This window comes from Parasteatoda tepidariorum, chromosome 2 (genome assembly GCF_982258835.1).
Source record: "Parasteatoda tepidariorum strain Cologne lab strain chromosome 2, Ptep-v5.0, whole genome shotgun sequence".
Taxonomy (NCBI): Eukaryota; Metazoa; Arthropoda; class Arachnida; order Araneae; family Theridiidae; genus Parasteatoda; species Parasteatoda tepidariorum.
The window spans coordinates 17,944,210-17,971,772 of NC_141756.1; the positions used below are offsets into that span (position 1 = coordinate 17,944,210).

Below are 27,563 nucleotides of genomic sequence, written 5' to 3' on the forward strand. Positions count from 1 at the left end.
TATTATTTAATCTGAATAAAACTAGATCAGTGTTATTTTTAAAATATAATAATAAAATGCATATTTGCAAGAAAAAAATTAAAGTAATTTTTTAAGAGCTTTTTATAAAATATTTGTCAGATTTTATTTCCAAAAATTCGTTTATTTTTCATTTTAGATTTGTGTAACTTGAAGTTTGTAATAAAGTTACTCAGAATATTTTTTACGACCCTACGTATCTCAATTTTAAGTGGACACACATTAACTGCGCCAAATGATTCTTTCAAAGAATTTAAAGTACTGTAAGTAAAGCCTAGTAATGGAAAAAAATAATCAAAACGATGGAATATCATTGAAATAATTGAGCCTGATCCCCCACCTCCTCCTATCCATCACACCAATTCTTCAATGAAATATACTTTATAAATTGTACAATACATAACTAAGAATTAATATATAAAGTTTAAATTACTCTTGTGTTCAAGATTAAAATCGCTACAAATAAATGAATAAATAATAACACTCAACACAATAACAAATAACACTAACAATATATTGCATATTTTAAGCTTCCTTGTCAAAATTTAAGCAAAGAATATATGCACATTCTTCTCTTTCAACAGTTTCACAGCCCAGTGCAGGCCAAGGCTTTCTCAATTTGATTCCTCCAACCAATAGGATTTACTGCAAGGTTAATTGTTTGAAAAAAAATAATCGTTAAGATAGGGAAATTTAAAAACGTGATCAACGCTCGAATAACTGATATAGAAGAAAAAAAAAGTTCAAAGACATAAAAACCAATTTAATTACAGTGAAAGTGCTTCCAAAAAGCGCTTTTCACCTCCTCTCATTTTCATTAGACAATCAAACAAGTTTTGATTCTTTAAGTTTTAATAATAGTTTTGTTCTTTCCTTAGATATAAAAAATCCCCGAGCCACGATGGCTCAGGGGATTAAGCGTTCGCCTTCCAATGAGGCGAACCGGATTCGAATCCGCATCCGGATTACACCGACCACAGGGATGACGTAAAATATTCTGAGTGGTAGATGGTTCATGGGTTAGAGTCCTCTTGCCGTCAGTCTAACCGTGGGAGGTTCACGTGGTCTTCCTCTCCATGTAACGCAAATGCGGGTTAGCTCCATTAAAAAGTACTCCACGAAGGTAAATTTCTCCCAATACTCGATCCAGGAGTTCTCTTGTTTTCTGGATTGGGTTCAAAATTACAAGGTTACGGAGTTGAACATTCGTAGTCATAAACCCATAAAATTGGGTCGGCTGTTCAACGACGGTTATAAAATAAAATATTAAGAGTCCCTAGATATTAAGTTGCGCAATATAATAGTGATGCCTTATTTTTTTTACTCTATTTGTGGCAAGAACTTTAAAACGACATAATTAAAGGCGATAATTATGGAACACCCGATATTTTTTAGACCTAAATTTCACAGACATAATTTTTTTGAAATAATTATGGGGGAATTTTTTTATCACAATAAGTTCATCACAGGTGCTCACTGTTTAAAAACCTCCAAATGCTTTATATATAGATTTTTAAGATTTACATTTAAAAATCTTATACTTAATAAGATTTTTAATAATTCTTTTTCTTAAAAAAAAACTAAATCAATTTAATATGCATCGATACATTCACAAAATATTTGAATTTTGACCCATGAAACTACCTTGTAAAATTCTGTTTTTAAAACATATCAATAAATTTTACAGCATTATTTATAATTGAATTTTAACTCATTTATGAATTCAAATAGCTGTTTCCCGGAAAGCTACACGAAAAGCGCAAGCATTTATTAACTATTGGTTTCTGTACTTGATAAAATTGATCCGTTCATGATTAAACATTTAAAAATATTTTCAAATAAGTTTTTAGAAACTTATATTCAAGGCAATTAATTCTTACAATGACGGTTTTAGGATACTTTTTTCCAGACTTTTAAAATAGATCGATTAAACATGATAAATCCGTCATTAGCTTTTAGTGTGTAAAATCCACCGACCGGATTGTGTAGTGGTCAAAGAGCCATTCTCAGAACAGAAAGGTCCTGGGTTCGAATCCCGAACAAGGCATGGATGTTCGTTTCTTCCCTGCACTATATGTCCTTACTGTGGGAGCAACGTTGGCCCGCCAAATATGGCGCCCTCAGAAGAGTATCCAACAAATTTGTCCTAGTGATACCTGAATGACGAGTGTCAATCAGGTGGAACTGCTTAAAACTTATTCAATGGTCAGAATCAATGAAATAATCAAGACTTTTGTACTTAAAATTATATAAATAAGTTTTAACAATAAAAAATTTAATTTTAAATTTAAATTTTGTACTTAAAATTACGTAAAATAATTTTTTTTAGTATAAAGTAAATTTTAACATTTTTAGTAAAATATTTATTGAATGGTCAGAATCAATAAAATGTTTAAGAATTTTGTACTTAAAATTATATAAAGTAAGTTTCAACAATAAAAATTTTAACTTTAAATTTAAATTTTGTACTTAAAATTACATAAAATAATTTTTTTAGTATGAAATAAATTTTAACAATCTAAATCATATATTCAAGCTTATTTTCACAAAAAAATTATATTCAGATAAAAAGTATGATATTAAAATCTGCATTGAAATATACCTATAAATTTGACTTTATGAACAGATAACGTGTTTATTATTTTTAACTGATTCTTATAATCAAGTTACTATTTCCAAGTATATAACGCGAAAAAACAAAACTATTAATATAGTATGCATTTCAGTTCCTAATCAAAATGTTTAAAATTTCAAATAATAACGAGTAAATTATGTATTGAAATTAATGCACTTTCTACAACTTTCTCGACAAAACTAATCAATCCACTCTAGTGCAACCACTTCTCGCTTTTAGACACGTTCGCAAATAATATTTTTACTTCATTTTATGAACTACATTATATTTTAGTATTCTAAATTGCATTTAGTCGCAATCATCATATCCGTTATCGAAAGATTTCAACTATATCTAATTCAATTTAAGTTTCTTACTTGGGAATTTCATTTATTTCGATCTGTATATATATCGTGAATATATTTTGTAGCAGTAAATTCAATTTACTTTACATAAATTCTACGCGTAAGGAATTTTAACTTTATTCAACAACTTACAATTTCAACAAATTTATTCAAATGCTACAACCAGAAATACAAAAACTCATGTGCTCTGAAAAAATCTTTTAAAGAAATAAATCTCACAGAAAAGAAGCCTTTTAAATTGAAATAAAGGAGGCAAAGCGACAAGAGTGGTATTTTTTTATTTTGTTACAATTATGTAACTTAAACTTCAGATGAGATTTTCAAATGAAAAAAAAACAATTTCATCACAGTTTTAATAAACTGCTGATTTGCTTCAGTACACGCAATTGATTATCCCTTCTTTAGTGTTCTCGTGGATTTTTTTTAAATAGAATAAACGTGTTGAATTAGAGAATTATTTTAAAATGAAGTTTTAACCAAAGACATTCGAATTAGTTTTAAAAATACTTAGGTAGCATTTTTATCATAAAATATCATATTAAAGTTTAAGATATAAAAGAATATAAGATTTAACTTATTGTTCGGCAATAGTTATAAATTAGTTTTAGTTGTAAATTATGAAAATTACTTATCGCAAATATTTTAAGCGATATTGTAAAATGAATTTTAGTATTGACGCTTGCAAGATAAATATGCAGGGACAAAATTCGTACCGTAGCTACTGAAGTTTCCTTTTAAAATTTATGGAATCAAAACCGAGATAATAGTTCTGGTTGCTCTAAAGGATGGTGTAAAAAATCAAAAAGATATCAAAGAGCTTTTTAAAAATTAAGATTTGAATACGTAGTTTATATTTTACATTTAAATAAAAAACAAAAGAAAATAAAGTAATAAAAATAATTTTAATGCCTACCTTTTTAAGAAGGGAAAAAATAATGTTATTTTTATCGAACTTTAAATAATTTTATTTTTATCGAACAAATAAAATTCATATCAATTTCGAAAGAGAAGAGGAGTGGGTGATGGAAGATCACGATGAGTATAAAGAAATTTTATTTTATTGTTATATTTTCTTCCTTTTAGTTTTAAGTTTTTTTTTCTTTTTTGGTTCAGAGTGGTTGAAGTTTCGATTTGTGATAAAATAACGATATAAAATCTGCTTGCTGTGGTTATTGTTATCCGGTACAGAACTCCAGTTTAGTTTTAAGTGCATTAACTAATCCGGAAGTGATAGAATTTCTTTTTGGGAATAAATTGCTGCTTTGGTGGTCCAAGAACGGTTGAAACCAGTACTGTCATCCAACACAGAATTCCAATTAAAATTTAACCTTATCGGAAAGTCATCAAAATTATGATCGACTATAGATTACTTTTGGTGACTATTTCTGTTGTCGGTGGTTAATTAGGAAACGATTGAAGCAGAATATCATTTAGAATCTCATTAATCGACAAATGTCGGAATTTCGACTAACGACAAAGTCCTTGTGGCGTCGCTCGTTGTAGACTTTTTTTTTTTAAAACAAAGGGAAAAAAACGGTTTACATTTGTATTTTAATCAAAGACAGAGCCGGGTGAGATGTGAGTACTCGAGTTTGTCAGAAAGTGGTGGGAATTTAGTTTAAGGATAAATTCTATTTGGTGATAAAATGTCAATAAACTCTTCAAGTTGCGTTGTTTGTGATCAAGTTGTGCACACGCTTTGAGTTTCTCTTTGAATTTCGATAGCAATATCTCCAATAGCAATTTGATAGCAATATCCCCGATAACAATATCCCCAAAGGAACGATATTTAGTTAATGAAAATGTACTAAAAAAGATTCAGTATTGAGTGGAAGAAATTCGAGGGAAAATTTAATTATAGGAATGATAGGAATGACAGATTAGATTTTCGAATTGATAATTTTTCATTGTTGATAACATATGATTTAGTCTATTAATAATGCCCTATCTGTAGATGAGTGAGCAAAATATAAAAATCATCTGCCGCTTTTATTTTTCTTTCTAATCAAAAACTTATTCTATTTTACTTCTATGAAATCTGGCTTCTTTGTTTTATTAAAAACATTTATTTTTAGATTTAAAGCATATTTTTTTAAGAATAAATGTATTATTTTCATACATAACAAGAGTAACAAGAGTAAACATAACAAGAGTAAAAAAGATTGCACACAAATAAAACTTTGGAGTCTTTTCTCCAAATAATAATTATTTTTCCAAGCACAGGTTCTTCATTCTCAAAACTTGAAACTACACACATTCCTTGTATGTAAGCTATTCTTGAAACTAGTACTTTTGAAGTTTAAAAAAACTGTTTGTAACCTTCTGCAATTCTGGTAATTTCGGCAGAATAACTATTTTTATCAATAGGCTTTGCACTGGTTATAATAATATTTTTTCTTAAGCCTCCTTCTTGATTAAAAGCACTGAAGTTGTTGGTGCCTTTGTGCTAATGAAAGTAGATTAAAAAAATATGTAATTTGTGCTTATAAAATGTATAGGAATTGAAATAATTTCACACATAATTTTTATTATTTAATATAGGAGAATTTAAATAGTGTGATGTTTGATTTTATTTAAGAATATTGCATGTAGAAAAAAGTACTTTTTTCCTCAATGTACTCCCTATCAAAATAAGAAGCTGTATCTTCAGACAATTTTAGCTAAACTTTATCGGAAAAAGTACTACTACTTGATTTGAATTAAAAAAATTATGTAAATCGCAGTTAAGTTGCATCACTTATTGTTATAGATATGCAATTCGAATCATTAAAAGATATATTATTAAATGATGTTAATTTCAGAAAATTTTTTAATTTTCTGTAATTAAAATAGATTTAAAATTCATAAAAATAATAATGTTTAAACTTAATAATAAAAATAATAAAACTGAATAATAAAAATAATAATGTTTAAAACTTGTTCGTTGAATAATTTAAATTATCTTTTAAGAAATTATATTGTTGAAAGTTTTAATAATTATTTCGATGCATCATATTGAATATTTCCGGTGTAAATGCTATTTAATTATTGGCGTAAAAGCTGCAAATTACTTAAACTATTAAATTAATATCTTCAATAAAATTGTTTAGTGAGTATTTACATAAAATGATGATTCAAATTTTAACGAACTTAACTAATTTGTCATTGAACAGTTACTGATGTTCAGTACATCTTTGATGAAACTTAAAATAAAATAAAGTGATTAAATGAAATAATTGACATTTTTTGAAAATAAATATTTTTAAAACTTTCAATTGAACAATATTGACCATTTCTAAAAATCACTATTATGAATTCTTGTTTGTAGACAGACTATCAAAAAACTGATTACTTAGATTCAAACCACTTAATCGTGTGCGCCAAATTAATGAATTATTTTTACATTAAAAATATATTAATGCTAACTGTGGAATTATTTGTGCAATCACAAAAAGGTTCTACAGAAAGATTGCGAGTGTTCCGATAACATTTTATCTAACCCATTGTGATTTTTAAAACGTGCAATCTATATATATATTTCTGTTACACGGCGACAAAAAAAAGCCTCATTAGAACTCTCTGAATGGCAACGCTAGAAAATCGACCAATGATTGCCGCTATATATGTCACATGCCAAATCTAGCTGAGGTGGCTCAACATATAGCACTTTTAAAAACGGAAACTGAAATAACCAGAAGAGAGCATTCTCACCAAATGTGATCTCTTCCGAAATTCACCCTATTAGCTGCGGCAATCTCATACTATTAAGTTAGGCAGAAGTAAGTAGTCTTTGTCGATAGATCTCTATTTTAGTATTTTGTCGAAAGCGCTTTTTTTCACGAATTTATATATTACGAATTTATTTGACGATTTTTGATTTATATCACGAATTTATTTGTTTTATTATTGTTAGTAGTTATTCAGTGAAAAATGAGTATCAGTCATGCTGTTACGCTTTAAGATTTTATACTATAGCACATTTCTAATAGGTTTAACGAATTACATGTCATTTATTTTAATGACTAAGTATTTACTAAAAAGATGAATTTTTTTTTTTGAAGTTGTAATATGGATTTGAATGATTGTTTTGAATTCTTAGAATTTTGTGCATTTGCAATGTACGTAAGCTAGTAGCGAACGAAGCGAGCTTGGTTTGCGAAGCAAACCATATAAGATTGCGCAGCAATTTTCTGGGGTTGGTGAGCAGGGGGTGCAGCCCACTAGTTGTATTTATTTCTCATCAATAATCCGATCTTTTTTCTAAAATATTTTAATTATTTTCATGAAATTGTTTAAGTTAATTGCTAAAGAAGAAAAAAAAGCAATATATTGAATAATTTTTTTTTCTCTTTATATTCACAATTACTAATGAACTTTATGAAATCGGGGTTTATCCAAACGATGATTGATCATTTAAGGTTCCATATCCAAAAAATAATATGAACCTGCTGACTTGCTATCAACAGCCCAGTGGTCAGAAGTAGTGCGTTACAAATAGAGAAACTGCTGTAGTCCTTACTTTTTTCCGTAGTTTGTAATGTAGTGAGCTACTTTTTACAAGAAGTAGTGTAGTGAATAGTGTGATACAAAAAACTGTAGTTTGTAGCGATTCCAGGAAACTGCTTTCAACGTTAATTAAAAAAAAAGTACAAACGAAAAAAAAAAAAAAAAAATCGAATCTGAGTGATATAAATCCGTCGCGAGCCCGTCAACGTAAGCAATGAGAATGCCTCTGTAGCCGAGTGTTAATAAGATCTACGTCTGTTTTTCGGAAAAATTGGTGTGAAATCATTCGAGCTGTTAATGAAAAATCGAATTTCAAATATCCGACTTTTTTTAAATTCAACGATTCGACTTTTCGACTTTTTTTAATTTTTTAAAATTTCTCAGGAACTATAAAGTACGTTTTTGTGTCTGATTTTGAAACTTGAAACATCGCCTGCATTAATTAATTAGCATATTTACGATCACCCCCCTCAAACCATTAAGATTGAGTCCTAGATCGTAAACATCCGATTATTAGATCAAAAGTTATTCAGAGTGGTTCATTTTTTTTTCCTTTCCACACTGACTTCATTTCTTGAAGGATATAAAAAAGCATTGATCACTTAAATCACAAATATTTGATAATTTTCTAGCATTTCTTAAAACACTGTCGAGAAAAACATTGAGCTTGAAAGTTACGTAAACATGAATTAAAACTTCTTAATATCTCCTTATATTTAACCAAGTCAATTTTTTATTCCAAATCATTTTGAATATTGGTCAAAATTGAGTTCTCCAGTTAAGTTTGTCTTCTAAAAGTTGCAAAGTGTGATTACATTTCGAAAGTAGTTCGTAGTTGCTACATTTTAAAAAAGTAATTGTAGTTTACTACACTTGTAATAAAGTAGTTGTAGTTAATGACAAATAAAATGCAGTTTTTTCCGACCACTGCAACAGCCAATCCAGCTAAAGTTTTAAAATTTGCGGTAATATAATCAATTTTTATTATAACACTTTTCTGGAAAACTTCAAACTTTAAGATATTACGGTGATGTCGAGTTTTCTCCCATTGTATAAAAGAAATACTCAAAATTCAAGAAATTTTTCTACGTATTTCACGAAACCATTTCTTAAAAATTGTCTCGCGTTAAAATTTTGGTAAATGGTGGGAATTAATAATGAATTCGTTTGTTTAGGGTTACGAATTTCGTCAAGAACATTAGTCATCAATACAATAGCTAAATACTAATAAAAGATTTAGAAATACTACGTAAAATAAAAAAGATAATGAGTACTGATTTATTGCCGGAAATCGAACACGGGAAATCTGCTTGACAGGTGACAGCACTATTCTCTGTACCATCCCGTTATGCCGTGAGAGTAATTTTAAAATTTAAAAAGAAAAATGCTCCAAGAAAGCACAGAGAAGATCCGCAAGTGAGGAATCATTAAAGAGAGAGTTAAAAAATTGGGTGATTTCATGACGAAATGATTCTCAAAAATGACAATCCTGAATAGGAACGGTCATAAAAAGTGAATTTCATTTCTAAGAGTGAAATAATTGTTTAGTATAAGTTTTTGAAGTTATTCAAACGTCAACGAAGAGAAATTAACTATTTCAAAATAGTGATTGACGTACTTATAATTTAAATATTTCTTTACTGATACTAGTTTAAACTCATTAAATTTCTTTATATTTTAATCAGAAATATATTCATCTAAAACTATTATTTAATTTGTCCATTCGTTGTCGTTAGATATTATTTCAAATAGGTACTTTTATTGGTTAAAAATTATGTTATAGCGAAAGTTTGTAAGATGCGTTAAACTTAAAGACTGATTTTAAATGCATGCGGTAGTAAAATCACAAAAAATATATATATACTCAAATTCATGTAACTTTTTTACAACCATCACTTTTCATAATATTGCTCACATATAGAAACAAGCCTAATATTTGGGCTTAAAACTGAAAGGACTTAGAGTTTAAACTACCTCGAAATTGTTTCCTAGTTTTAAAGTCAATCTATGTTAGAAATGAGTAAGTTTTGGGTGAGTTTCAGAGTGAGTTTTAAAACCATTCTTGTAAGAAAATGGTTTTTAATACACTTCGCATCTCAGAAGTGAACAGATTACAGACATACGCAATAATATTCGTTTTACAATAATTAAAATAGATGTACAATTAGATTACAATAGATTACAATTTCGTTTTACAATAATTAAAATAGATTTACGTTTAGTACGAATCCCTTAGATAGAAAAAGATCCACGGAGAAGAAAAAGAATTCTGGTATGATTACCGTATTGTAATGACATTTCTAATTTTAAGAAAAATGTGCATAATTCTGGCTAATAAAACTGAAATGTAAGGTATTTGGTAATTTTTCATATGGTAATAGTTTACCGGAAATTCCGGTTTATAAAATTATAGTTCTTATTATCACACATTTAGAAGAAAAAAAATCGAAAAGCAAATATGACCATAAAAATGGTTTTTATGCATTACTCTAAGGCAGTGTTTCCCAACCTTTTTATCATCGCGGACCTGTCAACGTTTAATAATTTTACCACGGCCCGCTGAGGGGGGCGTTGATTGTTTACATTTTAGATTATTTTAATTTATTAATTTTAATTTAACTGTATTTAAACATGCCATCGAAATAAAACACAGTTGTACCAAAATATAAATACAAAGTGATTTAACATTTTAACTTACTAGAACGTTAAATCGATGAGAACCCTGAGCTTGTTTCCTTGCAATGAGACGGTTCCATCTGGGGGTAATCGAAGACAATGATATATTTCAAACATTAAAAAATTTATGTCACTACCTTCGGGGGGTCACTTTTTTTAAATAAATAAAATTTTAATGGAGCACAGATAATTTTAATTTGGGGTATAAACCTAGAAATTTAAATTCAGTTTCAATGGAATGGGCGGTCCGGTACCACTTGATCCACGGACCGGCACCGGTCCGCGGACCGGGGGTTGGGGAACACCTGCTCTAAGGTATCAGGATAAAATTACCAAGTTTTATAACATTTTATCACATTTACCAAACTTTATCCCTCATTATAAAACCATATTTTATTTCTAATTTTAGCAAAAGCATTACCAAAGCGGTTCGGTAAAAATTAGCAAGATTTTTGGTGTTCTTATTGAGCCAAAAATCATGGTACATTTTACTACATTTTGGAACTGAACAAATCACCAAATTAAAAAAATTACTATCTTCATTCAATTGAGAACAGTGATTTCGTCAAAAGCATTATGATTAATGAAACATATCGATTAGCGCAATTCATTAATTTAAATAAAAAGTTTGTGAGTGAATGAGTATTAAATCATTGGCAAAAATCGAACCCCTGGAAGCTCACCGAAGCCCGCAAGTGAGAGTACCAACCCCTGTACCACCGCACCAAGATCAGATTTAAAAAAATTACCGGAAAACTTCTAGAATTCACGCAGACTGCACACAAGTGAGGAATAATTTCATCTAAGATTTATGTGTATGCTGTTCTTTGAGAATCACGCATTGAAAAATTGCAAATACTGCTTAGAAATTGCTGTTGTTGTTGACGTATGCCTGTTCAGGCAGAGGGGGTGCCATCTATGGCCAAGAATTCGACTTCTGCCACACCATACGTCGCACCCGTTTATAGAGCGGACCCATTCACACATCTATTCATTCCTCCACAAATCGTAATTTTGACCTGAATCAGAGAACGATTGATCTCCAATCCAGTACCCCCAGAGGTATTGATTTGTTATGGGAACATGGAGGACTTTTGCGACTCGGACAGATTTAACGTGCATCAGTCACTTTACTACACGGGGAATCTTCGGCCGTCGGGGTTCGAACCCACGAACTCTCGGACATGGGCCCAGCGCCCTACCGACCAGGCTATCCCGGCACCTTAGAAATTGCTGAATCGTCGAAAACGATAGTTTTATTTCTAAGAATGCATATGATATTCCATAAAAAAGAAAGTTATCCTTTTGCTGTATTATAACAACACCGAAAAAAAAGTGTAAAATGCAAACAAATAAAAAAAAATGCATGCGTACTTGTTATGCTGTGATCCAACGTTTCTAATAATTATTAATACTTGCCTTTGTAGGACAGTACAATTATCAGCAAATCCGAAATTGACATTACAAAACCAATTTTAGAGAAGAAAAAAGGTTTATCACTATGTTTGGCATCTGTTTTCATAGTCGGTGAAATGGCCGGAAGCGGAGTACTTGCATTGCCAAGAGCAGTTGCGGATGCTGGTAAGTTTAATTCACTAGGGAGATTTCGCCATTAGCTTCCGTACCCTCCCGCACGTTAGATTTCAAGTAATTGGGCATGCGCACTTCTGGTGCACATGCGTCAGATCTAGTGAAATGCGCATTCGCCCGTGAAAAAATATCAAACTTGCGTAAGTGAAAATGAGAGATTTTGCAAAAATCCGTAAGTTAAAAAGGCGAACGTAGTGGAATGCCATTTTAACTTTGACCACAAAATCAAAAGACACATTTAGAAGGGTTGTTGTTATGGTTGTTGTTAATTTACGTCGCACTAGAGCTGCACAATGGGCTATTGGCGACGGTCTGGGAAACATCCCGGAGGATGATCCGAAGACATGCCATCACAATTTTGATCCTCTGCAGAGGGGATGGCGCCTCCGCTTCGGTAGCCCAACGACCTGCACCCATTTACAAGGGATGTAGGCTATTTCTTTAAAGCTGTGTGCATACGATTCAAGATGCTTTGCTTTACGTAAAACTGCGGATCTGAGAGCAGAAAAATTTGGTAGATTAAAGATTTTAATGAATTCAGCGATAAGGAATGCAGCTTATTATGATTTTAAAAGAATATTATTGAACTTTTATTGATTATTTAACTTATTTAACTAAATTATGTGAAGTAAATATAATTTTAAAATAGCGAAAATATATCTAGTTTCTTATGGAGCTAGTGCAATTAGACAACCATAATGTTTAACGAAAACTAATAAAATTATTTTTTTATTGAATGATCCAATGGTTGTAAGATCAATTATAAACTTCATCAATGCATTTCTTCAAATGCGCATTCCATGTCCATGTTTTTAGTTCGAAGGCAGGCTTAAACTGAAAACAACATTTAACAGTTATAAACAGCGCGCTTGTAGCTTTGTCTTTGTTCGCGCTAGAGCCTTAGTCCACGTCAACATAACGTCAAAGTACTAAAACCAAAGTCAAAGTACTAACGTCAAAGTACGTAGTATCTAAAATAAACCCAAACATGCGCAGTTGTTTCAATCTTACGTACGGGAGCGTGCGTAAAAGTAACGTAAAATTGCGAAATCTCCCCATTGTAAACAGGTTTTACCATAAGTAATTTTTAATATTTCTATATGATTAAGCTAAAAAGAATAATTTGAGCACAGAGCTATTTTGAAACTCGTTCATCAGAGCCAAAATATCTACTTTCTATTTTTGTCAATGAGCTTTTTTTATATAGCAGTGAAATGGTTGTCTGCATTTTCAAATTGTATTCTATTTCCATAATTTTATACGTAAAGTTGCTATTTACAGTGTCTGCTAAATAACTGTATGACGTTTTAGTATAAAATATATAAGTAACTTGGTAAACATATCTTGCAGAAAAGTAAATTGAATGCGAATGACGCTCTCTCAAACGTCATTCAGCTCGTCTTCACCTCATCGTTGAGCAAGAGTCAATGTCTTCTCAAGGACATGGTGAACAACTGATAAGAGATGGACCTACAAAAATAAATAGTTGTATTTTATTTCGAAGTGGCTGGGTGGCGCAGTTGTTTCTCGTCGGCCTTCTGAGCCCAAATCTGCGGGTTCAATCCCCGGCCCAGACACCGGATTTTTGGGATGCAGAAAATCCTCAACGGCCATGTCGTATGATTATGCGGCCTGTAAAAGATCCCTGGAGTGCCTTATTGACTCTTGGCGTTTCAGGCAAAATTAAATTCATAGTGCACTTTAGCATCTAAATAGAGTCTCGGTGCTGCCATCTAGTGTGGCAGAAACTAGACGTCCAAACTAACATGACCAACGGTATCTCACCCATTGTGGTGGTCCTGAAAGAGTGGATACCACCTCTGGAGAACGCACTAGGTCTGCTCATCGGCAAGACCGATTGTGCAGCTCATTGGAAATAAAAAAAAATTATTTCAAAACAATTCTATTTAAAATTTCAACTTCTGTTGTGAAAAATTCGACACAAAAAAAACTATGGTGGTGAAAAAATTATTTTCTTCAAAAACTTTTGTTATATAGGGGAGAGTTGGATAAAACGGGATACCATTATTGTTTTTATTTACTACGGAATATCTGTTAAAGAAAACCATACATTATTTTTTTTGTAGCTACAACATTTATTGAAGCACACAAAAAACGTATTTTAAACTAATTTTAATGACTGTGAAATAGAAAAAAAAATTAATTTCCAAACTCTTACATATCCCGTTTTAGCATACCTGGGTTGGATAAAACGGGATAGGGTTTACAATGTTTAATTTTTTGCATATATATAAATCTAAAATTATAAATAATGCAAATATATAAATAATATTGTTTATATATAAAAAAGCTCAAGTCTTCATCAAAGAAATACATTACAATTAGTTCTAAAGAAAGATGTGAAATCCTAGAGTCGAAAATAAAAAGCTTAATAATGAACGTTAATAAACAAATTTTGCATTACTATATAAGGAGACTAAATTTTTCAAAAATATGTATAGCTAATATAAATAAGTTGTTTAAAAAGCCTAGGCCTACATTAATATATGGCTATTTTAAAATGTAATAATCCAACAAATAGGTGGATAAAACGGGACATAAAAAACTCTATCCCGTTTTATCCAACTCACAAGTGTCCCGTTTTGTCCGACTCCGACACTTTTTGAGACAAACATGGCTGCTGCCTAAATGTGAAAAGAAAATTAGATAGACTGCACATAAAAATATTGGTAAATAAATGGTTAATTAAATTCAATACTCACCGGAATTTTATTCCCATATATATAGGCAGTACAATGTAAAAAACAACGCACTTAAATGTAGAAAATGGCAAAAAAATAGAGTAAAAAAGTTCTGAAACCTACAACTTTCTATCAAATAGTGATCTCGAGGCGGAACTCACCGAGAATGATATAATCACGGTCAAATAACACGTTTCTGTCGTTTTCCACTAGATAGCTGCAATTGTCTGATCCCTAGGCGACGTATCCCGTTTTGTCCGACTATCCCGTTTTATCCAATTCTCCCCTATCTATATATGTGTCAATTTTTTTAAAAGTCTAACTTTGATGTCAGGTTAACTCTTATTTTCTGACCTTCATGTCGCGTGAATTTTACAGGTTGGAGTGGAATATTTCTCATCATATTTTGTTGTGCTATATCACTATACGCGGGAATCTGCTTAGGAAGGAGTTGGTCTATTTTAGAAGAAAGATATGAAGAATATGCGGTTAAGAATAGGCATCCCTATGCAGCAATTGCCTACAGAGCCGTAGGGCTTAAAATGAGGTATACAAAAAAAATATATTTTTTATTAAATGGATTGTATACTATTTCATAGCCATATATACTATTTCATATACTATTTCATAGCTATAGTCTGAACTTTTCTTTGCTTTTTGTTATGCTTTTACTCGTGAAATTTAGAGTCTGAAATTTTGGACATGGTTTTATTAAAAACAATCCGTCAGTGCATTAAGTGTAACACATGTAAACGTATTTGAAAAGCTCAGACGATAATGGATCCAAACGATATTTTCAACAGCAAAAAATCTATTTCTTAGTATAAGACTTGATTTTAATCTCCTTTAGTAATAATTTGTTTTACCGAGTTTTTTAATTTCATAGATCTCAGGAAATGAAGGTGGCAATCTTTGAGTTTTTCTTTCAGAAGATTCCAATTGTACGTTTAATTTACGAAGCACACTTAATAAACAAATTTATATTATTAATTACGAATATTAAAGACTATTAAGAACATATAATGAGAACTTTTGATGTTTCGCTTGAAGTTCCTGATATAGAAATGATCACTATCATCATTTAAGCAATGATGATAGTTTATATTGATTTATAACAATCATAAACTTATTAATAATTTGAGTATCTTCGATTCCTATATTGCTACTTACTGATCAAGAATTTCAAATCATTCCTTTTTACTTTGGAATGACATAAAATCGAATGTATGGCAACAGGAAAGTGTAATCGATAAATACTGATCAAACCTTCTTACGATAGGTAAGACGAATTAGCTTCATGACAATCGATTGAACTATATATTATTGTTTGATATTTGATATCGACGGAACAAACGTGGTTTAAAATAAATTATTCATTGTTCCCAATTTTTAAGCGATTGAGTGTTCAGAACTCTTGCGTGGCTAATAACATATTTTTTTCTCATCACTCTATTCAGGAAATTACGTCATAATTTATAAGCGTTATGGAAGCAGGGGAGCCATCCCCTCTGCCGAGGATCAAAATTGCGATGGCATGTCTGCGGACCAGGATGTCCTCAGGGATGTTTCCCAGACCATCACCATTAGCCCATCGTGTAGCTAGTGTGACGTAAATTAAATACCTAACTTATCAATTCTGAAACTGATTTTCGTATGATAAAGCAAAACAATCAAATTGTAATAAATTTGGAATTTGAAAGTTCGGTGGATCAATAGATGGAAAAATAATATTAGAAGGTAAACCATAATCTGCAGAGTAGATTTAAAGCAAAGGAGCTGTTCGTTGAAGAGTGAACTACTTGAGCAAATTTTAGAAGCATGGTAAATAAGTGCACAACGATGTTTTGGTTCAGGGAATAGGATGAAAGTTTATAACAGGGGGGAAAAACCCGCAAATGGTTTCGGGTAAACAGTAAAAATGCAGATGGCGCTGGTGGACAAAATTCACCGTAAGACTTCGGGGTTGCTATTTCCGACTGAATTTTACTCATAAGCTTGAAAGAACGCGCCATCCAATATTATTATACTTGTAGTACTTTCAATATAACGCATTCTTTCAATTTAACCTTCAACGAAACCAACAACAAATGAATTCGGAAGACTCCGCAAGCTTGTTGTGATGCTACCCAAAAAATAAGAAACGGTGCTATTTTACACAAATATAGCCAAATAAGGGATAACACTCAAAGCATGGCAAACCTTATACTTTATTTATGCTGTGATATTAAGTTTGTTAAATTTCTTTTAGTGTCAAGATTTATAAATTACGGAAAACTCTTATGAATGGTAAAATGATGCGTAAATGTAAACACAAATCACAATAAGAAAACAGGTACTAGAATATCAAGCCTGTTCACACGTCGCCTCGTAAGCATAAAATAAGTGGAGGGATACACCGGAAGTTTTCTAAATTTCTTCCGGTTTTAGGAAGCTCATTTCTGCACTTTATGTGTGATTTTTTTTCTTTTGCTTTAGTCTATATATCATAAAGTATGCCCAACCCTTCTCTGAAAACTTATATCGATAAAAAAATATACTTGAGTGTGCCCCTTGGTGAAATTGGCGACTTATGTTTGGCGCCATTCCTGTTTGCGCGAAACTCCATAGTAACAGGAATGGTGACCAAAGCATAATTATATTTCAATAAAACATTGGAAAACTTCAACAGAACATCGGGGGCCGGGATAGCCTGGTCGGTAGGGCGCTGGGCCCATATCCAAGAGGTCGTGGGTTCGATCCAGGCCGGCCGAAGACTCCCCGTGTAGTAAATGGTGACTGATGCACGTTAAATCTGTCGCGTCTCAAAGTCCTCCATGTTCCCACAGCAAATCAATACCTCTGGGGGTACTGATCCAGGAGTTTCCTTGTCTTCTGGATTGGTTCAAAATTACAAGGCTACGGAGTTGAACGTAAGTAGTCGTAAACCCATGAATTTGGGTCGGCTGTTCAACGACGGTTATAAAATAAAATAAAAAAAAACAAAACATCGGCCAAAACTTTATAAAATTGCAATGAACCCAATATAAGCAAAACTAATAAACCCAACAAAATGCATTTTGAATCGAAACAAAAATTAATGGAGTAAAGCGCAGAAAGAAAAGGAAAAAAAACTAACTTCTTCATTCAGCTTGAATATCCTCCGATTTAGGTGCACAGAATTCTCAAATAGCAGTTTGATACTGTCTAAATTTACCATGAATAGAATCTGTGTACTTCCATCGCCACATAAATTCGGCGAAATACGAATCGAAAATGGCGTCTGTGGCACCAGACTGAAGGCGAAATTTCTTTTCCAAAATCCCTTTTCATGACAGCCCACATACCTTCGATCTTATTGACAAGAAGGAAAAGTAACCTTCAACGTAGAACTAACGGACCTCTGATATTACATATATCGTTGAACACTTAAAAATAACGCTAAAATCTAAACCAATCAGAATCACGATAGGGTTTCAACATCGCCCAGCTTGGCGATCAACCGTGATCACAACTTGGCGAGAATCAAGGGGCACCCTCAAATATAGTCTACCCCTTTTATCATCTTTAAAAATTACCCATAAGTCTTTTGAAAATGATGCGCTCTATGTTTCTCATTTTAGGTGTGACAAAAATAGAATTTAGCACGTTTAAAAAACGTAGTTCCTAAACATTTTGATTTTATTTTCGAAATTCTTCTTTTCAGTTACTTTGTGTCATTCTGTATAGATGTCAATCTTCTTGGTGTTGGAATCGTTTTCCTCCTTTTGTCAGCCCAACTCATAAGCAGCCTCGCCTCCAATTGGGGCATATCATTCTGTTACTGGGTCTTGATATTGGGTGCTATCTTATGTCCTCTCATGTGGCTCGGAACACCTGAAGACTTTTGGTGAGGTAAATTTCAGTTAACTTAAATAGGTTGTTTTTTATATATATATTTAAAAAAAATAATGATGTTAAATGTACGAAAATTATTCCAACATTTTAAGATTCAGTTCAGTTAAAGTTTTTTTGTTGAAATAGTTCTTTAAAGAATCAACGCTCTTTTGTAAGCATTTTTTTAAAAATATTTTGAAATTGAGGCTATACTTTTTTTTTTAAATTAGTTACGTTTTTTGTGACCTTATACATTAAAGATCAATTTTAAAAAAGTGCAATCAAGTGGTTCTGCCAATGTTTAAACCGAGTAACTGAAGGAACATCATTGACTGTAAAAATGATAGTGCAAAGATTCAGCGATCGAAATTCCAATTGATATACGAAAATAATAGAATTAATTATAACTAAAAAAATAATTAAAAAAGAAAAGTGAAAGGTGTAAAGATAACTCATAAGTTATAAAATTTTTTCAATCTCCTTTACCTCTTTAAGCAACTCTAAAGGGAAAAAAACACTACTCGTCACAAAATTATACTATCTTAAATTTGGGTGTAATTTTCTTTTTCAATTTACACTCGCATCATAATAATAGTATTGGCAAATTTTCATCGAATTTATTGAAATTTGAAATGATTAGGTAAGGTAATTTGAACTTTAGTTCACTTGACGCAGGATAACGAATAAATTACAAGTCTAAAATGTATTTTTCCATTTCGCAGGTGAAATTCGGATATTTTATTTATTTATTCCTTCAACAAAAAAAAAATATCCATTACCTATAAAAATCTTTCTATAGATAAAAATCTTATAATAGTGTAGCAGTTTTCCATTGTTGTTGATACATTTTATTAGCCGGAAAATCACATGGTGGGATCCAGTATTCCCACATTTATTTTCATATTGGTTTGGTTGTCATCAGCATAAAATTGATAGAAGTCATGAAATAATTGTTTTCCTATAAATACTTTTGCATCCCTAATTTAAAGGTATTTACCTGTGCTGTTATTATTACGTTTTTAATTTGTTTCTTTTCTAAATTTAGAGTTTAAGAGGATTGTTTTTATTATTATTATTGTTAGAATAACGTAATTCTACAGCTAATTTTGAAGACAAAGTTATTTAAATCGTTTCACCATCTGTCCTAAAAAAAAAAATAAAAAAAAAACGCTACCGGAAGTCTTGAGGTCCTCTTCCGACGTCATAACATTAAAGTGACTATTTCTTTTTTTGACGCTCTGGATTTGTTTGTATATACTCGGAATACTTAGTTTCCTTAATTTAATTTTTGTGCCGTGATTTTGTGAAAAAATGTGTTCTTCATATTTTAAAATATCATATAAAGATATAAAAAAAGTACTTTAGGAAATTATCTTAAATTTATTTGCAATTACAAGATAGTTAATATGCGAATTTACGCAATTTGGTTTGCACCAGCAGAAATTCTTATACCTGAATCTTAAACCGGAAGTTGAAACAACCTCTACAAATACTGCCCCCTACCGTGAAAAACATGAAACGCTGTCGAGAATAAGGTGAATTAACCGTTTTGCAATTATTATTCTTTGTTGCAAATTGGGTATAATATGAAAAAAACACAACTACTTCGATTTAGTAGGAACAACATATGACGCAATGCTAAACGAATGGAATTTAGTTGTTGTTTATTTAGTTATTGTTATTTGTTTTAGTTGTTGTTGTTTATTTAGTTGTATTTTGTTTCAATAACTTTTCTTTATAATGCAATAAAATCTGGCGAGCAGCTATTTAAACGATCGAACACTTCGTTTGTTTATTTGTGGCTTGAAGTTAGGCTCGCAGAAAATGCCGTTCATGGGTTAAATTTAGTAGGAACAACACAACCTGTGACGTAGGCTATATTATACCCAATTACATTACTATTATGAATTACAGTTAAAGAGGTTTGTTAAATGATTTAGAACTTCTTCATGCACAAAGTTGATGAATGCAAAACCTTTATTTAAAATATACATCCGTTCGTTGACAGTGGCTTTAAATCAAGATTTTTAACAAATGTAAAAACGAAAGCCACTCTTTATTATGGAAACTAGTAACAATAGTTGTGATGTTCATTAAAAGTGTTACAATTAGTGATTTTAAATTAATATTATTACGAATTAATTGCTGTTAAATTGCATTTAGATAACTCAGTCCAAAGACTCTTTAAATCAATCTTTTATTATGCATTCACCTCGAATAAAATAGAATGCATTAAAACACAGGTGGAGAAAATCTTACAACTTCTTCAGAAATTAATTCCATAGAATGAGACAGACGAAATTAGTGAATTGTATTCTTAAAACTCACTTTCTAAGTTGTACTTGAAATTTGATCTCATGTTTTTCTATTCTACATGTGCTTGCTTTTAGTAGTTTACATATATTTTCATCTTATTTTAAGATAAAAATATATGTAAACTCCTAAAAGCAAGCACGTGTAGAATAGATAAGTAGATTGCATACATTTTTATCTTGAGATAAAAATATATATAAACTCCTAAAAGCAAGCACATGTAGAATAGATAAATAGATTACATATATTTTTATCTTATTTTAAGGAGTTTATTATTTTTTTTACATGTGATGTGATTATAACTGTTTATTCATTTTTTTTTTCTTATCCTATGTTAATTTTTTTGAAAACTGTATTTACAACTTAGTTTGGTGAAAGAGCTTTCGACTATGCCAGCCTTCATCTATTAAAAGATACCTCAAGATTGAATCGAGTTAACGTGTCTTATATAATAATGAATTGATGTTTAATAATCGTAGTGGCAGTTACGTCACACTATTGGTGACCTTCGGACGCGATATGACCCCGCCTACTTCGATGGATGGCCCACATTGAACAGTTGACCTGCTATTTGTCACTACGATATCGTCCTCCTTGCGCAGTTGCTTCTCAGTCTCATTTATACACAACGAGATCCTGCAACATACTCGACTGCTAATAGCAACACACGAAAGACCACATACATAACTGTGAACTTAATACAGCTCTCACCCCCCAGAACTCAAAATCCCGTGAACTTAATACAGTTCTCCCAGTCTTTCGCAAATGCAGTAACTAGTGATATCCATTCATCGAATTCTATACCTCATAAAATTCTGGTGGTGGAGTATTGTGGCGTAACTACCACTACGATTATCAAACATCAATTCACTAGCATATAAGACATGCTAACTCGATTCGAGGTACCTTTTGATTGAGGAAGGTTGGGGTAGTCGAAAGCTCATTCCCCACTACATTAAAAAAGTAATAAAATGAAATAAAAATTATGAAAATACGTATTTCATGTAGACAAAAAAAGGATAAAGTAATTTTATTTTTGTCGGAATTAATAAGAAAAACGTGCCTATCTTTTCAAATATCCTTCGAAGTAACTACCAACGAAAATACCGCCCAAAAGTTATTTCGTTTTTAAATCTGACAAAATTAAAATTACTTTCTTTTACTCATTTTGTTAGTTCCTTTATGTCAAAAAGTGGTTGAAATTTTGATTCGATGTAAAAAATCGAATCATTTTGATCGCTTTATTTACGAAGCAATTATAAGCTGTATTGGAAGCTGGTACAGAATTCCAATTTAAATTTGAATACTCTTGCTAAGCAGAAAGCAGAGAGTTCAGTTTTGATCATCGCTGAAGCTAAGTTGACCAGCTGTTCTCAAACCTGCCCACCTTCGAACTTCAATTGTTGTGATTAAAAACTTTCAAATCCCCTCACATTTCCGTGGAAACATCTCATATTTTTCTATGCAGTGAAACAGAAAAGTTTATTATTATACAATTCAACGCGCGCCATTCAATATTTTTCAATTAAGGTATTAATTGAGTTAAAATAGTTAATGAATAAATGAGGTAGTTAGTGAATGAGTGACTGAATTCAAGACGCAAATCTGAGAAAAGGCAAATCAGTGAATCGAAACCAGTACTGGATTACCCACTAGACCATGGCCTGGGTCCCCTTAAAATGAATTTTTTGAAAACAAATTAAGAAAAATTAAGAAAAACAATGATTTTTCAAATTTTTTCAAAATTTTATGATTATTTTTTAGTTCTAATTTGATAAAATAAAGTAAAATTTAATTTATTATTTATTTTAATTTTAAATATGCTTTCTTAAATGAAAAGATACATAAATACTTTTATATTTGAATAAATAAAAAATATACGAGAAAAAAATTTAATCTAAGGACCCCAAAAATTTGAATGGCCTAGGGCCCCGCGTGCGCTTAATCCGCCCCTGATCGACACATAAGTTTGTGAATGAAATTTAAATCCAATGAGTAATACCACAGTCTATGATGGCAAATTTTTTGTCAAGTGTTTTAATTCTATTTTATCTACTTATTATATTTTACTTTTAATTTGATTTTGTTACACTGTAAACATTTGATTAAGAACAAAATATACTTAGAGTATTCTTTGTTTTGTTTTTTGAAGGCCAGCAGCGATTGTTGCTCTCGGCACTACACTCACTGCATGCGTCCTTCTAATCATCATGATATCCAAAGAGTCTGTGAGTGCTCCTCTCCCGGAGTACAAACCCCCGACAATTCTCTCGTTCTTCCTCTCTTATGGCACCATTTTATTTGCCTTTGGTGGAGCTGCTTCCTTTCCCACATTCCAGAATGATATGAAGAACAAACACAAGTTTCCGACAGCTGTATCCATTGGATTTATAGGTAACACACTTTCCTCCATCTTATTTCGTTAAATATCATTTCTTGTCTGTCTGTGCCGCTGCCGAAAGGGATCATTTACTCCTCTCTCGAAGCTTAAAAATATCAAAAATTTTGGCAAGTAATTTGTAATAAAATTAAAAGAATGAATGGATGGTAGACCGTGTGAAGCTAAATACAGATGGCGCTAGAGGTCAAAATTCGTAGTAAGACTTCCGGTTTATAGCTTATAGATTGATTTTTACCCCTAAGTCTGAAAAAGCGTGCCATCCAATAATATTATACTTGTAGTGTTTGCAATATAATGCATTCTTTCATTTTAACTTTCAACGAAACAAACAACAAATGAATTCGGAAGACTCCACAAATTTGTTACAAATATAGCCAAATCAGGGATAACATTCAAAATATGGCTAACCTAACACTTTTTTAGGATGAGATATTAATTTTGTTAAATTTGTTTTATGCTCACGACCTGTTAGAATTTATAAATTACGGAAAGCTCTTATCAATAGTAAAATTTTATGCGTACATTTAAACACAAATCATAATAATGAAACTTACTAGAATAGTCAGCCTGTTTACACATCGTCCCGTAAGCATAACAAAAGCGATACACCAGACGTTTTCTAAATTTCTCCGGGTTTTAGGAAACTTGTTATTGCTAACATTCAATTAACCATCCACAATAATATGAATGTAAGTGTTTATTTGCCATACATATTTATATTCCAAATAATATGGTTATTAATACTTTCCTGTTCTGAGAAGAAGATATAAAATTGTCTCCGAAATGTATGTACTTTCGAATGAGGGAAAAATCGACAAATTCTCATTCCAACTATTCCGAATGCGAAATTTTCACTATGATTTTTAATATACGTGCTCCCATCGAGCCTTTAATAATAATTCTTGTTTTCGACGAAAAAATCTAAAGATTTTCAGATTGCTCTCCCAATGCAAGGAAAATAGCAGAGTCTAACAAATGGGGCTGAGAAGTCAAAAATCAGAGACACTACTCGCAACAGTACTGTAGTGTATCTACCACTTCAAAAGTACAATTCCAATTCACTAGTATATAAGACATGTTAACTCGATTCTAGGTTGGGGTACCTTTTCATAGATGGATGTTGTTGACGATATGACGCTTCCCACATTGGTGACCCGGTCGTGATGTGAACACGACTTCCTTGACAGAAACTCCCACTTTGATTTGAACACGCCTATTTTGATGGATGGTCCACATTGAATAGTTGACTCACTACTTGCGACTGCGACATTATCCATCTCCTCACGTTTCGATCACACACAACGTTGACCTGTATACACTCGACAGCTGATGACAACACAGGAGCGACCACGACCGTGAACTTAATACAGCTCTCACGACCATCACTCAAAGTCCGGTGATCTTAATACAGCTCTCCTGGCTTCTCTCAAAACAGCATTGAATCAACTAGTGGTATCCGTGCATCGAATTCTGTCGCAGATAAAATTTTGGTGGGGAAGTACTGTTGTGTGTCTACCACTACAAAAATTCAATTCTAATTCACTAGTCTATAAGATATATTAACTCGATTCTATGTTGGGGTACCTCTTTATAGATGAAGGTTGACATTGTCGAAAACTACTACACCCCACTCCTCTATAGAAACCAGTGTTGGTTTAAAACAAAGAGTTTTGAGACCGTGAAAGAGTTTAAAGTTAATCGTCTTCCATGAGTTTCTATAAGGCATTTGTGCTTTTTCTTTTCAAGCACGTTTTTGTTTAAATAACAAAAATGGCATTAATTCATGAATTTTATAGGACTTTTAAAAAAATTCTTTGGGACAAACAAAGTTACCGATTTAAGTTATCCTACTTAATTAGTAAACTTAAAATTTATTGCAGTAGTAGTACTTAATTTACGTCGCACTAGAGCTACACAGTGGGCTATTGGTGACAGTCTGAGGCTCATACCTGAGGATGATCTGTGGGCATTCCATCACAATTTTTATTCTTAGCAGAAGGGATTATTCCCCACGAACAGCGCGTAAACAGCCGAAAACTTTATAGTAGAACAGTAAGTTTAACGAGCACAAACTTGGTTCTTTTGTAGGCTGACGACCACAGCAAAGTGATGCCCGGTGTGTCTTAACGATTGTCACTGAGGGAGCTTAAAGTTTGTAAAGCACATGCACCCTCCTTCGTCAAAAAACTTAATTTTTGCCAGTTGAACAAAACATCGTTAGGCTATGAATTGACACTTAGTTATTGCTCGAGATGTTGCTTTTACTGAAATCACCAGAAAGAATCATTTCTAACAATCTGCTAACTGTCTAAAAAGCAAATCCTTTTCCATGTCTTCGGTATAGTATTTAAAAAATAATAATTCTCTCTTACAAAGAGACACATCTAAAATCCTTAAAGAAGAATCCCACGAACGCCACTGCCACATTTACTACACTACTTTTTTTCATAGTAAAAATATTAAAATCAATAATTCTATTACAGCTTTAGTGCTCATGTATTTGCCTGTTGCTTCACTTGGCTACCACGTCTACGGAAGTTCTTTATCTGACAACGTCATTCAGTCTCTTCCCAGATCTGTCTTCAAAACAATAGTTGAAGTATTATTAGCATTGCACGTCTTCTTCGCTTTTCTTTTAGTCTGCAATGCGCCTGCTCAAGATTTCGAAGAGTTCCTGAACATTCCAAAGAGTAAAATTATTTTCATACTAATTTTGAACTTTTGAACTTTTATTTTAAATCATATTTTGGATTACTCACATGGATAATGCTATTGGAAAAATAGATTTCTAATAAAACTATTCGAAAACATGAAAACGTATTAAAAAGAGGAAGCCATGAACTTTTTAGAAAGTCACCTTAGTTGGAAGGACATATGTTTACAAACTTCTTTTGTACTTAATGTTTTAAAAAAAAATAATTCATGGTTGCGGTTAATGTTTAAAAGCACAACGAGGAATCTACCATAATGACGAATCTTTCGCATAAGAGTACGAAAGCATTGCGTGCATCTGATGACAATACAAAGTATGGGATTCCTAATATTTTCATACATTTATCTGCTAAGTTTTATTAATTTTTATTTTTTTCAAATAAAAATGTGAAGTCTATTAACGCACTGTTAGTTATTTCAGTTTTCCATGAACTTCCAGCCCTTCTTCCAAGCAGAAAATTAAATTAACCACAACTAAATTGTGCTTAGGTTACAAAGAATAGAACAAACGTTTATACAACAATGATCATAAATACATAAACAATCCCTAACTTAATATCTTTCTCGTTATTCATAGTCACTTATTAACAAAATTTATTCTTTAAGTAAATAATAGCTGTCCTAAATAGGACATATTCCAAAAAGTCTTAATTTAGTAAGAATATAAAAAAATAAGAAAATTAAAATAACCAGAGTTATAGAGCCTTTGTCCACAATTTAAAAATAAATTTTAAAGAGGATGCAGAGGACATTAGACAAAAAATTAGTTTTTGAAAACATGTTTTTTTTTTGGCAATAATTTTACAGCAACTTTATGAACGAGAGTCAACAGTATATAACAATATAGTAACAATATTTTTAAAAGACACAAGACTATAATTAGTTTTAGTAAACGTGTTCTTTGGCAACTTAAATAAGACTATTCTATAGGACTATCCTATAGGATTTCCTATGACTTTCAATTAAATGAGAAATAACTTCCTTGAAGAACATTAGAAGTACTTTGTTAAAAGTATGACCCTCTCAATGAGATGATGATATGTCAAGATCAATGAGAGGATGAGATCAAGGATTGTTTATTTGACTCATGATGACAAACAAGCAGCTAACACTTGGGGTTGGCACAATCAGACTATTAGCAACTTAAACTTCACTAGAGATGACCGGCGGATTTAAATAAAAGCCAGAAATATTGCACACGATTGCCGTAGTAGCTCTTATGGACATAATCCGACAAGGACTTTCTCCCCCAAGAACTTGAAGCTGCTATCTCGAATATCAACAACTCTCCTGCCCCTGATGGTATCCACAGAGAAATGATTAATAATTTCGGCCAAAATAGAAGACAACGGTTGCTGCCCGCTCTTTACGTCCCATATTTCCGGTTTACTGTATCCGGTATATTTTAAGGCCATTTTGTTCAATGTGTTCTCTGTAATAACAGTGAACACAGAAAACAATGAAAAGACAGTAAATAATGAAGGCAGTTTCATGTAGGTATGTAATAATAAACATAAACGGTGAAAAGATAGTAAACATGTGGTTTGATAGGTAATAAAACTTAAAATTAATATTAGAATAAGAACCGTTATAAGACACTTGATACCTTTCCAACAATGCATATTAACTTCGAAATTTAAATCTAAATGGTAGTTTTCAAAATAAATTACTCTAACTAAATATTAACACTAAATCTGCACGGTGCACTGCTTGCAACAAGACCAAATAGTAATAAACAAGTCTCAAGAAGCCAAATCAAGACTGCTAAAAAAGCGAGCTCTTCCTAAATATAGCAACCATGTGGCCTTTTTTAACAATATATATGTAAATATATT

General features: G+C 31.7%; 1 protein-coding gene across 3 annotated transcripts in view; it reads left to right on the forward strand.

Moving 5' to 3' along the window:
- Nucleotides 1–27,563, forward strand: part of LOC107454839 (uncharacterized) — a 64,731-nt gene that overhangs the window by 32,714 nt on the left and 4,454 nt on the right. For all 3 annotated transcript variants that reach the window (XM_016072158.4, XM_016072157.3, XM_016072159.5), the window contains exons 2-6: nucleotides 11,586–11,739; nucleotides 14,829–14,997; nucleotides 18,133–18,315; nucleotides 22,768–23,009; nucleotides 25,500–25,706. In XM_016072158.4, coding sequence (XP_015927644.1) covers nucleotides 11,586–11,739; nucleotides 14,829–14,997; nucleotides 18,133–18,315; nucleotides 22,768–23,009; nucleotides 25,500–25,706 — 955 coding nt within the window. The remainder of the gene's footprint in view (nucleotides 1–11,585; nucleotides 11,740–14,828; nucleotides 14,998–18,132; nucleotides 18,316–22,767; nucleotides 23,010–25,499; nucleotides 25,707–27,563) is intronic.